General features: G+C 41.7%; 1 protein-coding gene across 1 annotated transcript; it reads left to right on the top strand.

Moving 5' to 3' along the window:
• Window positions 1-618: 618 nt before the first annotated feature.
• On the top strand, window positions 619-14272 carry dzip1 (DAZ interacting zinc finger protein 1). The gene is made up of 18 exons (XM_071524381.1): window positions 619-756; window positions 1502-2101; window positions 3805-3889; window positions 4748-4863; window positions 5128-5286; window positions 5999-6136; window positions 6231-6293; window positions 6438-6554; window positions 6922-6970; window positions 7077-7127; window positions 7957-8132; window positions 8664-8862; window positions 9338-9470; window positions 9968-10332; window positions 10653-10774; window positions 11570-11735; window positions 12524-12647; window positions 13996-14272. The coding sequence occupies exons 1-17, from the start codon at window positions 754-756 to the stop codon at window positions 12604-12606; spliced, it is 2625 nt and encodes an 874-aa protein (XP_071380482.1). The 5' UTR covers window positions 619-753; the 3' UTR covers window positions 12607-12647; window positions 13996-14272.
• Window positions 14273-14331: the final 59 nt, after the last annotated feature.

Below are 14331 nucleotides of genomic sequence, written 5' to 3'. Positions count from 1 at the left end.
ACGTTGACAAAAAAATGTCCGTTAGCTAGCCAGGCAAGAGGGATTTTGAAAGAGTCGTTGCGAGTCATGGCATTGCAAGCTAGCTGGCGCTTTACATATAGAGTTTACAAGAAATGGTGACTTTAACGTTTTCTGATGCAAAGTTAGTCCACTGAAACTTGTCTTTACAGTGGACGTGATGGGACATCAAGATTTCGGCTTCCCAAACAAGTTCAAACATGCGTTCTATTGTTGGGGTTGAGGTCAAGCAAGGGGAGAAAAGCCTGTCCCAACTTGAAACGATTGTTTAGGAAACGTGGTGCCGTGAGATTAACTATGTGTATTTACTGTTAGCAAGGCAACTATAGCTATACCAACAGTGAAAGCTTGCTGACTGACTTGCATGCAAGTTAGGTTGCCTTTCATTCAGTTTTACATACCGTCCAGAGCGTGTACGTACGTTTTTTATCTGTGAAAGCTGTGAAACGCATTGTACGGATTATCTTCTATCTATATATCAAGATGCAGCTCTTCCTCAATTTGTAGGGAAACATTTGCTGATTGCCTGCAGTGTTTTGATAACATTTATCTCCCCAGGGAGCCCCCCCCCCCCCTCCTCCTCTCTTTCGCTGAACTGGGACGCTCGTCTCTGTCTCCATGGTAACGTGCAGGACGCCCTTCCCTCGGTGTTGTCGCGTTGAGCTGAAAGAGGCGGAACCGATGAGGAACGACTGGTCCTGCGGTTTCTTCCCATAGAGGCGAAATCAATCGAAGATGGTAAGGAGAGCACGGCTTCATCGGGACATCAGCAGAATTAGGTAGATGATCGAGCCTGTGTGCTTTGGTTGGCTGTAAGTGATGGAATCTGTGCTGTTGTGCCGCCATGCTCCTGTGTGAATGCTGTTCGTTTAATTTTTCTTTCTCTCTTACCGTGATTGTGTGGTGTGTGAGGCGTTTGGTGCTACTGTGAAGCATGCAGGCTTGCAGAATCTGTGTCCTAATTAGTGGGCTAGCTGTAGGCTAGCCATGAAATTGTCATTATGTCTTCTTATTATAGCTTCTTATTTCTTCACTTATGATTTTTTGTTATTATTCGGCTTCTTCCTTTTATGCCAAAAACATCTGCGTTATCTCCTCCCACATACTTTATGCTAGAAACTCTGTTCAAGTTTCATCTTGTAGCATATGTTTGGAATTCTGTTTGCTTGTATTCAACTCTTTTTGATCCGACTTGTACTTTATAAAATATTTAACCAACAGTAAACCTAACACACACTAATGATGGAATATTCAGATGGGAGCAGAGCAGGTGATGTCACCAACTGACACTCTGGCCCCACCATAAACACGTTTTACAACACTAAGGAAAGAAGCACTGAAACAGCAAAAACATTGCAAACTTTAAAATGATTGAGAGAGAGAGTAGTAGTACCACTACTACTGTGTACAGCTAGCCCACACATTTTCTCCAGGAAATGTAGCTTTCTAGTTGAAGAGTTACAATGTCTCTCGTCTGTTTCAGCCATTTCACGACGGAGTATACTACCCCTATACCAGTGAGAGCCAGGGGACCCACTCGTCAGCAGGGATCCCGTCCCTCCTGAATTCCCCACTCAGCCATCCCTCCTCCAACGGCCATTCTGTGCCTCAGACCGGCATGACTCCCCCCAGCAGCTCCTCCGCCATGGCGCCCTTCAAGTTCCGCCCACGGAGGGAGAGCGTGGACTGGCGCCGCATCAGTGCGGTGGATGTGGACCTGGTGGTCAGCCAGCTGGAAGTGAACGCCCTCCAGGAGTACATCAACACAGTGACCTTCTGCAGCTTGGAGGGCGAGCGCTGCCAGCGCTGCCAGAGCCCCGTGGACCCGGTTGTGGTCAAACTCTTTCGGCTGGCCCAGCTCACGGTGGAGTGGCTCCTCCACTGCCAGGAATTTCTGTCCCTCAACCTGCGTGCGGCCGAGGAGGGGCTGGCGGCCGCCGGCAGGGAGCGCGAGCAGCTCCTGGCCCGGCAGAAGAAGCAGGAGGAGAAGGAGAAGGCGCTGAACGCAGAGCTTAAGCAGAGGAAGAAGTTCATTCGCACCCAGCAGTCCATGCTCGCTCCACGGATCATGAGCAGCCATAAGGTACTGTTGACACGCTAAGCGCTCACTCTCTAGGGGGTATCGGTTACCATTTGCATTGCACGTATGGCAAGCAGACAGTCGGCCCCCAGTACCCCCACCCCCTCACCCCTCCTCGGGGCCCCCCTCTCTGTCATTGTTCCCAAGCGTTATTCACAGCTCCGGCTTTGTGCATTTGTCATCAGGATTTGGAAGGAAAAAAAGGATATAGGTGAAGCTCTAAGCCTTAATCAAATTTTTTGTTTTGGAAATGGTTGTTTTGTATTGTAAAACCTCTAATGGCCCAATAATTTGGTACAGTTATAATAAGCGTTGTTTTCACACTCAAAGAATAGGATTTAGAGCTGCAGACCAGATGGTGTCATGTGGTGGCAATTAGTGTTTTTTTAATCCACTTACAAAATGGTGACAAGAGCAGTCATCAAGATGACTGGCTGACTCACACCTCCCCCACCCTCATATGTATGCATGTCCTCTCAGTGAATTTAGTAGCCGGCATTGTTGAAGACATTTTTTTTGTAAATAGTTACATGTAGGATACTCGTGGTTTTATCATTTGAAGCCCTTTGCCTGTAAATATATTCTATGTTAGGTAGCATAGCTCACCAGGCAATAGGTTATTTATAGCACAAATTCAAGACGGAGATGTGCCCCATGTTCTTGAAGTGTGCGGCTGCTGCTGACCTGGCCAAGCGGTTGCCAAGGCAACAGCTGTAGTGTGTCATGACAGAGCGCGGTTGCTAGGTGTGCAATAGCAGCTCAGCTAACAGAAGCGTTGATAACCGAGCTCTCAGCAGCTCAATAATTGATAGAGAAGCCATGTGTGTCCTTCTACGACCTTTAGCATTTCTTGTTTGTTGTAGGTTATGTTAATGTTTCCATATCTTAACCAAATCACCCCATTTGTTTCTACAAAATGGATGTTTGTTAGAGAGTGTAATATACACAGAATCCCTTTCTTTGAGTAACTAGACCCATGCTAATTTAATTTCACTCCCAATTTCCAAAGTTATTCCAAACCAGTAATGTGATTGTATCACTCAAAGACCTACTTATTGTAGCGTCACACCTCTCCATGGGACATGGTTGACTTTCCAGTCTTTGCTACCATATGTTTCTACATGATATCAGTAGCAACCAGTTTAACATTGAATGAAGTCACAGGCACAGTGAGCGGCAGTGTTAAATGTAGCGTGTGATGTGAGTGTGTCTGTATGGCAGAGACCGCGTCTATTCCAGCTCTCGACTGTGGCAGTGAGCTGGAGTGAGGTGACGCCTGCCGCAGGGAGCAAATCAACATCACTCACGCTATCTGTCTGCTTGGAAACACATGCCTGAACTCAGTGGATGCTCCTGTGTGAAGCGTAATCAGCCTGTCTGTTGTTGACCTGATTTGAATGCTTGCTCAATGATTTGTGGCCAGTTGTTACCATTATTAAGATTGCAATGTAAAAAATATAGAGGAGAAGAGAATGCCTAATTTAGTATGAAATTTTATCAAATTTTGACAGAGCTCACTGATATGTATGTTTACCTGAATTTGTGTCTCTTCAAAGAGTGAGAGTCATCATATTTAGTACAGTGAGAAAGAAAATATCTAAGAGTATTAGTACTGATATAGTGAATTGTGATTGCTGGGATTGCTTTCTTTGTGAAAAATGTACACGGTGATATATTAATACCTATCTTTTTTATTTTTCCTTTAGTGTCCACATTGTGATAAATCCTTCCTCAATTCCTCCTTTCTCCAGAGTCACATGCAACGCCGCCACCCTGATGAATATGAGATCCGTAAGTCAACCAGTCTTAAAGATTTTAGGAGAGAGAGGGAGAGAGAGGGAGAGAGAGTGAGATTGCATAAGAAAATGTGGGAGTCAGATAAGTCACTTGCACATCGATAAAATGCTCAAGGAGAAAGATGCATTATAGAGTTTAAGGGTGTGATCACACCTACAGTTTATATCCTTTGGTCCAAACAATAAGGGAAAAGTTTACTTAATAGTTGCATTTTTCTATTAGGTTTGTGTAGGTTCACACTGCCTGCTTGCACATAAATGGACTCACAAATACTGCAGCTCGTTTATTGGAGTTTTAGTAATGTGTCATCATCCCACAAGGTTAGAGATAACCGATGGCTATTAGATGTCAACATCCATCTCCTTATACCCATTAAAGCACATGTTTTGGGCTGTTTCCTGTAGTTGGTTCAGATTAAGTTCTTACTCCTAACAAACTGCACTGCAGTTCTCTTGGAAGAGGACTGAGACCCACATTGTCAGGCAGTCAATATGTGGTGATTTGGTGCCAACAGAGATTGAATGGCATTGGCAAAATATCCACCATGTGAATAGCCTTGCAAATTTCCTGCCGACATGAAAGCAAAACTTATCTTTGGAGCTATTTAGATTATTAGCTTTTTAAAAACCTTTCCTTACCAAATACTACCACAAGCATTTTGGATGATGGACTCTTCAATATTTCCACTACTGAGTGATGAATTTCAAGTATCATTTTTCATAATGGATATGACATGATGGAATGAAACCCTTCATATTCACATGTGAAACTGGTTCTACATTACATTGCCATGCACCTTAACGCTGTTCGTTTTTTTCTTGTTTTTCCATCATTGATCATCCTGTCTTCCAGATTTACGGTCAGACAGCGAGAAGAAATCTCAGAACGAGATCCTCAAGGCGGAGATCCATAGTCTGAAGGAGCAGCTTGTTCAGCAGCAACAGGCCCTGCAAGCCAAAACAGTTCAGGTAGGAAAACAAGACCAGAGCGCACCTGCTACATTGTTACATTTGCTGGCTTTGATGTGTTATCATTAACCCTAGTAAGCCTGTATAACCTAAAGTTTAATGCAATTGATCAGATGACTTACATTTTGAAATTTGCTTTTGAGTAATCCTAAAAAACAACAACGACTTATAAAAAAAAAACTGCATATTTAATCACTGCCTTCATGCCAGCCAGTAGTATGGCTCATAGTTATTGATGAAGCTTGATTTTTCTTTTGATTCCAGGAAAAAGAGCAGCAGTCTATGTACAAGGACCTTCAGAGAGAACTGGACCGTTTTAAGGCAGAGGAGTTGGCACGCATGGACAGAAAGATAGAAGACAGCAGGGACGGCATCCGCAGGGAGATGGAATTTCTCTACAGCCGAAATATTCAGGCTCGTAATGTATGAAATGGATTCTTGGATAACACGTTTAGTAACTTCTTAATGAACGCTGGAGCACTTACTAGTGAACTTATTGTTTATTGACATGAATTTTATTTTGATCCCTCAGGGTATGTGTGCTTTATTCATACCTTTTTTACTATTTCATGTATTTATTTTCATTCATTCCAAAAGCTAGAACCAACTCCATGAAACCAACAGTAGAATTCAGAGCCATGGCTGCATGGAACTCACATATTACTCAGGCAAACTAACTTTTAAAAAACAGCTACGGAATTATCTTACAGCGAAATGCCTCTCCAACAACTGAAAATTAATAATAAATCATGATGCAAAATAATAATAACAGTAGTTGTTTGCAAGGAATCAAGTGGTTGGGATGAGACAGAACTAGAATCATATCAGAAGCATTTTTTTTCTCCATTTTCTGTCTTTTTTTCTTTTTGATTTAAATCTTTTGTCGATTTGTGATATTTTCATTTTTCTTTTGTCCCCTCTCTCCTTTCTCTGTGGACTGACCAGACTGTTCTAGAATAGCACAAGGTCTAAGCAATGTAATGAAATGTACTGTACTGAAATAGTGGAGCGTAATGAAAGCAAATGCTACGTTTTATGTCCTGTTTTTATGTTTTGTGTGGACCCCAGGAAGCGTAGCTGTTACACTGTGCACAGCTAATGGAGATCCTAATAATAACCAGTAAACAATTCACAGGAAGCAAATCAGTGTCAGACGACGAAGAGTGATAGAGCGGCCAGCCCTATAGCCCGGCAGGCAGAGAGAGACCTGGACAACTTCAAAGAGATGCACACGCAAGCCATCCAAAAGCTGGAACAGCAAGTCAACAAACAGGTCAGTTTAGTAGGGAAGCAATATTGTAATAGCTAGAAATGAATGGCAAGAGATTTTAACTGCAGCCTAACATGCTTACAATATTCTCTTCTAGGATAGAAAATGGGAATCCAGAATACAAAAAATCAAGTCTCAGCACGACTCTGAAAAGAATCAGGTATCTATGGATATTTGTCATTATCATTTGGTTATAGCATCTGTAAGTCAAACAAGTATCCATTCACACAGCACCACTGCCCCAACATGCGTGAGTTACAATTGAGCCAGCTGGACAATAAATCCTCCTCCCATTTTCTTCCAGTTGTTGAATGAGCTGAGCAAAATGCAGTCGTCTGTGTCTGAGGACCAGAGACTGAGGGAGGAGATGGGAAGGAGGCTGCAGGAGAGGGAGCACACCATCGTGACTCTGAGGGAGCAGGTTAGCACTTATTCATACTCACACACACACACACACACACACACTCAATCACTCATCACTGCCAAGTGCAGTTTTGTGGAAAGGAAGCAAGGCGGATGGTCAGCCCTTGTTCAGGATATCCTGTATTTGCGCCGCAGGCTGAGATTGTGTTTATAGTGACGTGGTGATACTGTACAATTGTGATGGCCATACTGCATAAGAAGCCACGGTTGCATTTCTCTGAAATAGCTCCACTTTTCTGTGAACATACAATTCACCAAACATTTCAGTGATTGAAAACTGATATTGGTTGACATGCACTACATGTAAAGCTATATTTTGTGAAACATGTCATGTACAGTGTGATGATTTTTCTTTAATCTTGCAGATGAAAACTATTTCCTCAAATCCACCCACCAAAATAGTTGAGGTACCAGGTATGTATTCATCATCAATTAGTTTTGATCAGATTGCATCACTTTTTCACTCTCTGATCTTATGATCTGATCTGATCTCATGTATTGATCTTACTCTGTTTTTCAGCGATTTTCACTGCACCAGCACCAGAGCCTAAACCAAAGAGAGTTGTACTTGGTAAGTTACCAGTTGTAATCGGTATAGATAAATGTAATAATAAAAAACAAAATCTTCTCGCCCCCAGATAGGTTGAGCATGCGCTTACTTGCATGGAGGATTTCCACACCCACTCATTAATGCTGTTCTCAACAACAAATTCATAAGAAATGTAAACCAGCACTACAGTCCACACAGCAGTATATTTGTCCCCATCTCTGAACTCCTATTTCATCTGACTCCTTCACCTCACCTTTGACCTCCTGTGCTGTTCAATTAGAGGACCCCCCCTCTACTCTTAAGCTGGATCCTATACAGGAGCTGTCAGAAGAGGAGAAAGGTAAAACGGATGCTCAAACCAGCAGAGCCTGTTGACTGTATGCTTTCTGCATGGATTCATCAGTCTGTTCTGGTCCGGTTTTTCCTCAAGCATCGTGGGACTAAGATCATCTTAGTCACCACTGACATGGAAAGAAATTAAGATGACCTTAGTACTAGGAAGCTTTGTGGGAAACCAGGCCCTGGTCTGTGACCGTCTGTGATGCCTGCAGTGTCAGCGTCAAATAATCATTATGTGGAGTCCATCTGCCATCTCGTTGCAATCTCTGTGGCAAATAAACACATAGACATTCTCCTCTTCTGCCTGCCCCACCGCAGTCAAATCACCCCCTTCTAGCTGTACTGAGCTATTGACGGAGCCTGCAGCATGGAGCTTGCTAAGAAAATTGGCAAATATGCATGTTGATGTCCTCCTCCTCATTTTCATCTTTCTCATATTTGCCCTTTCCACCTATGATTGAACCCTGATTCATGATAAGTGGCTGATTAAGTGACAAGTTTTCTTTTACAGACTCAAGCAGCATCTCTGAGAGGAGGCCAGTGGATAAGAAGCCAGAACCTACACCGGAGAGGAAACACAGGGTGACCACCAGCGCTCTGAGGAGGAACCCCAACATCAAGAAAGAGCTGCGCCCTGCGCTGGAGCAAGCGCTTGCTGAGAAGCTGGAGGACCTGGGAGTCAAGGCTGTATGCAAATTACTTCTCTCTCTCTCCCTCTCCTAAAGTTCTTAAACATAGATAACTTTAAGGAGGGATCTGTGACATTATGACATTTATTTACATTAGATCTAAAAAAAAAAAAATACCCTAAAATGTTCTTTTGATTAAACACATTAATACAACTCATTTGGTCACCAGTGACAGTGAGATTCTACATCTTTTCTACATTGTGGCAAACCTAAAGGCTTCAACAGATCAGTTTTTAAATCCAGACCTGAGTCAAACTCAAACCCAAAATACTGAAATAGTATTTGCAAATACTTTGCAAATATATTACAAACACATTACAAATACAGTTGAATCTATGATCTTAATGTATTGACCCCATCCATCTGGTACTCAAAGAATTTAAAGACAAATGCTTAGAATTCTTTTCATTTGCAATTTGACTCATGTCTGGTTACATCGATTAAGCTGTGGGGTTGCACTGCTATTGAATTGGAACAGACAACCAAGAGACATTTCCATTTCATTTCCAATCTCCCTACCTATCCTCAGGATCAGCGTGGTCTGAAGAACAAGGAGTGCAGTTCCATCATGGCCAAGGTGCGTTCAGAGCGGGAGAGAATAGCGAGGGAGATACCAGACTACTGGCGCCACCGGGAGGAGCTAGCCAACATCGTGGAGCGGAAGCTGAGGGGTAGGAGGAGAGGCAGCGACCCGGAGCTACAGGCCAAAGCCAAGCACTTAGTTCAAGGTACTTTCCAGGGCTGGGTCAGCCAAAAGCCTCTTGGCAGCTGACATCTTTCGAAATCCTTACTCTGCCCTCAGACTGCTAGTAACCACACTGTGGTGCTACTATGCTTTAGTGAATTTGAGCTTGCTTATTGTGAGCTGTAGGGCTAATGAATTTGCGTTAGTAGCTCGTTACATTTATGTTTACGGGTGACGGCTTTCCCTTAAATGTTTTGTAGTTGCGCATTGACAGAGTCTATGTTGTTTTACCAGTCTAATTGGTATTAATTTTTTGTGACTGTGGTTACATCAAACATGTCAGTCTAATCTATGTAAACCTTTAACTGTAAAGCCTAATCTGCTTGCTCCATGAGCCTTGTTCACCGCCACATAAGCCGACTTAGGGTTTGAGATCTCTATTGACACACACTCAGTGGCTGATCCACTAATTGTGTTGTTTATATTATGTGTGTGTGTCTGTTTTTTTGTCTGTGTAGTGACTCAGAACAGACCTCGGTCCAGCAGCCTGCCTTCTAGAGTGACCCAGGTGATGTCTGGACCTCCAGGCAAACAGCCCAAGACCCCCCAGCCAGCACCAAGGACCAAGACCGTCCTGACCTCCACACCCAAGTATGGAAAACTCAAGGGTCTAATCTCTGAGTAAAACTGTCTCCACACCTTTGATTTTTGTTTCTTGTCATTCTTCATAGATATATAATCCAGGTGTAAATGAATCCAAGACACATTGAAGAGCTGATCACCCAGACCCCTTCCAAAGGTGGTCAGAGATTCATTTGGCCACATTAACAAAGGACATTAACAAATTGTAAATGCAATTGCGTTACCTGTCCACATTCAACTGTGTTAACAGAAATAAACATTTTCTAGCTGATCCAACGAGGAAGTGCAGGCAAAGCAAATAGATAGTGACTTATTAAAAATGGATAGTCATGATACTAGTGGATAAATGGAGTAAATGTAAAATGTCAGTCTTATCTAGGTACAAATCCAGATACAACACATGTTAATGCCAGGTGTAAAGGGCATTGTAAAGTGCATAGCTATATATGATTTAACAAGAAGGTTTGGTGTGTTGTATCTCAAAATAAAGTCCTGTGTTTCTTCAGGACACCTCCTTTCAGTTCAGATGAAGAGTCTGAAGAAGAGGACACAGACATGGAGGAGGAACAACCTCAAAAACATCGTCAGGAGCAGTGGGGCAAATCATCCCAGCCCAAACCACACCAGGCCACCCTGGTCCAGATCAGGGCCAGTCCGGTCCAGGCGAGGCAGACTGCAGCCAAGCACTCACCGCCCTCCAACCCCCAGCTGTCCAGGGGACCAGTGAGTGTTGTGGCCAAGACAGCAGTCACTACGATGGAGAGCAATGAGGAGTGGTCAGAAGTCAGCGAGATGGAGGAGATCGACCCCAGGCAGCTCCCGAGCTACAGAGACCAGAACGGCAATGTAGACAAGAGAAACTATGGTAAAGGTGGGTTTAATAGCCTTTAGCTTAGGTGCAATAATCTCACAAATTAATTTAGTTGTCCCTCTTCAAAATTGCCAACTCATAGTATGCTTCAAAGTAATTAAAAGTAAAATGAAAATAAGAATGACTGATAATAATGAATAATCGTCATAACAAAGTAAAAATACTTGTTTTGTTACACTTATTTCAAGCTTGGAAATGTCATTCAATTTCATCACTTGTATATTTAAATCACCGACCTTAGACCAATTTTAGACCTACCATGGAAACAGTATTCATTTAAGCCACATTTATGTATTTTATTTATTATCTTTTCCCTTTAGAGAACAAAATAAATGACATGGCCAGGAGGGTGGAGAAGCAGTTTGTAGAGAGAGTGGCAAAGAAACCAGCAGGGGGCGTGAGCATCTTACCAGAGAGGAAGGACGAGGTTCAGGACCTCACGGTGAGATTTTCACATGACCTGGCTTTGGTATACATCATTGCCAGTACACCCACCTTTTCAAGCTAATTAATTAATCTTATCATTTCATAGTATACAGTAAAGGAGGTAGTGTTAGAATCATGTAAGTTAGTGTTTTTGAAAAAGTATGATGTCAGATAAAATATTTGTTGTTCTCGTTTCTACCTGATTACAGACTGAAACCTTTAGTTTACCTATCTATTACTACTATCTATTTTTGTTAACACTACATCTCTAATTATTGGGTTTAGAGTAGTTCCTTCCTGACCTGAAAAATAAAACAACACAGAAAAGCAGGATAAAATGAATTAATATGCCAAGAGAGACACACTGTTAGGCATGACACAAAACTCTCTTAGATGTCCTAAAATCCCTGTAAATCAACATCAAATGGTAACACACCATTGGTTTTTTTTAAAAAGATGCCAATATTCAGAGAATCTCTTATTTTTTTAATCATTTATTTATCATTTATGAAGTGCTAGTTTTCTGCCTAGCAATAAAGTCCTTTAAGAACAACACAACAAATTGGTTGCTAAGTGATGCATAAGTCCCGGCATAAGTGGTGCTTAACATTAATTGTTGTGCAGTCACAGGTGTGCATTTATCGACTATTTTACAACAACTTTGAAAGTGAAGGACCGGAAGTGAGGTGAAGTGAGGACCGGAAATATGTTTTATAAAATGTGCGGTGCTTGGGCATTTCAATGCACCTCTCTATGCTCTTCCTTAACCCATCTAATCTAACCACTGTTCCTGTACTGTATGTGGTCTCAGTACACAGACCTAGAGGAGAGCAGTGAGTGGATTGTCTCCTCCCTGGAGGACGCTGCTGGACAGGAAATGTCTAAACCGGGCCAGGGCTCCGGACCGCTGAGGAAGAGCCTGGACTCACCCAGCACCAGCGTCTGGGGAACCTCCACAGGCAAGGGACACAAATCAGGTCAGTGCCATAGTCCTTACTGCAGCCTAGTCCCGCACGCTATTCCAAAGCCCTGTCCACTCCCACAATCCACTCCATGTGCCTTTATGTAAAATGGCTCTGCCTTCCCGAAGTCCGCACCCCATTTTCCCACTCGCCCTTACCTTGCTCTCACAGACTGCGACAGTGAGACAGACAGACTCCGGTCCGTGAGCATCTCTGTCAGTTTGTCTAACTTTCTCCTTGAGCGTTGTACAATTTGTTCTTCTTTCCATCATCGTAGTGTAGGAGATTTTCAGTCTATGCTTTACAGCGACATGCCAAGTAAGAGGAGGGCAGCAGACATCCACCATTTATTTTGCAACTAGTAAGTAGCTAGAGATAGTAGGCATTGTAGTTCACCATGCAGTACATTCTATACTAAACATTATAGGAAGTAGACTTACTGTTGTTAGATAGGTTGAAGTAGAATTGGGAATAACAGACTTTAAATCTAGAATTGTACATGAAAATTAAAATACCAGAAAAATGCAGTTTGAAGAAGTTTTTGAATTTGATAAAAGTCATAGATTACCTACTACCCCTTTGTGAATGGCTCTTATTTGGATATTTATGCCATGATATATGGACAATTGTTCTGTAAATGCAACTGTATTCTTTTTGGGTATGCTTAGCAATACAGCCAGATGATGATAATCTTTATTGTATTTAGATTTTTTCTAGCTGTGGGGGCAGTTTGCTAGCTATGTGGGCCAGCACAGTTAAATGAATGTAAAGGAAACATTGCCGTGTTGTCTTGTGCCTCCCAGGTCTGACTGAAGCTGGAACCGGCAGCACACTGAAGAGCAGCCTGATCTCCCTCAGTGACATCAGTGACTCTGAGGACATCTAGCAATAAAAACTCTATATATTATAATAAACTTTATTTGTAAAGTAAGTTTTCAAAAACAGTTTTTCAGGTTTTTCAAAGTACTGATCAGAAAGAAATCAAATGGAATACAAATAAACAATATAAAATAAACAAAATAATACAAACAATACAATAAAATACAATAAAACACAGGTTTAAAAAGATGAAAGAAGCATGAAAGGTTTAGAATGATGAGCCATGACATTATATGGTAAACTGTTCCATAGTTTGGGGGCCAAAGCTGCAAATGCTTGTAGCTGAGCTTAGTAGGTGAGACAGCTAAAAGACCTTGGTCTGACTATCAAAGACACCTTGAAGTATGGTAGGGCTTTAAAAGATCAACAATACATATCAGAACTCAGCCATACAAGGCCTTGTAAGTAGAAATAATTTTAAAATCCATTCTAAAACATACTGGGAGCCAATGTAAAGAGACAGCAGTAAAATGAGCAGACCGTCTAGTCTTAGCTGTAGTCGATTTAAGGACAAGTGTAGCAATGACTAAGCTACTGTGGGGTCCTACACAGCACAGGCCCCACGCCCCACTACCTCTCCTCTGCAGACTGTTAAACCACACACACCCTCCACAATGAGTCATGCAAGTAAAAAATGCATTACAGTAATCTAAACGGGCTTTGACAAAGGCATGAATAACTTTCTATGTGTCTTGAAATGATCTTGGCAATGATCTTGGCAATATTCCCGAGATGAAAGAAGCATGATTGGACTAGTTTTGTAATATGGTGATTAAAATGCAAACTGGAATCAAAATAAAATCCTAAATTCTTAAACACTGGCATTACATGGCTAGATAAGGAGCACAGGGATTGTTGAACTGCTTGTGCAGCAGGGTTAGGACCAATGATTAAAATTTCTGTCTTGTCAGTATTCAACTGCAGAAAGTTTTGGGCCTTCCGCCCCTTGATGTCAAGAAGACAATTGAGTAAATTAGACAGTCTGCTAAAATCATTTGGATTAAAAGAAATGCTCTCCTACATTATTTTTTAGGTTACAAATATTGTTATTTATCCAAGGGATTTATATGATTGGTTTTCACCAGGTTTTAAACGGAGCAATGGAACCTAGAGCAGACAAGCAAAGGTTTTTAGCAATTCAGACTGTCATTTGTTCCAAATGGTTGATAATCCTGTCAATGTCAGGTTGGGATTTCATCATGTCTAGCACTATATCTGCAATGTCTCACACTTTGGCTCCGGGGAGAAAGATTGCATGCACCCTTTTTACTCTTAGGTCCCTAAACAATAGAAATTGTTTAGTGTACAGAAAATATGACCATAGGTTGAATATGTTTATGGATATAACTTAAGATTACCATTGTTGACTGAAATAGCCTATTTTCTTATTTTTCAGTTTCACCTTATGCCTTGTGCCAACCATCCATCCTCACCTTCTCCTAGGCCTTTTGGAACTTTTCTGTGTTCATTTTTTATACAGAATCTGTTCGAATAATTTTACATTCAATGAAATACAATATTGCGCTCCCAGTGAGGAGTACTACGGCAATAAAACATTTTGAGGTACTGTATTTAGTTTGTGTCAAATTTTGTACATTAAATTTGTACGTGTTGAAAGGAGTAATGAGATGTAATTTTGTACAGAACATATTTATACAAGCAATAAAAGATTTTTTTGTGGAATAAGTACTAGTTGTTCATTTAATGAAGTTGAAATGTTTCACATAATACA

Source organism: Centroberyx affinis, unplaced genomic scaffold (assembly GCF_046629955.1).
Source record: "Centroberyx affinis isolate AG114_WGS23_722 - 3 ecotype Tasmania unplaced genomic scaffold, CSIRO-AGI_Caff_v1 ptg001190l_1, whole genome shotgun sequence".
NCBI classification, from domain to species: domain Eukaryota; kingdom Metazoa; phylum Chordata; class Actinopteri; order Beryciformes; family Berycidae; genus Centroberyx; species Centroberyx affinis.
The sequence above is the reverse complement of the archived record's forward strand: the minus strand, read 5'-3'. Positions and strand labels throughout refer to the sequence as shown.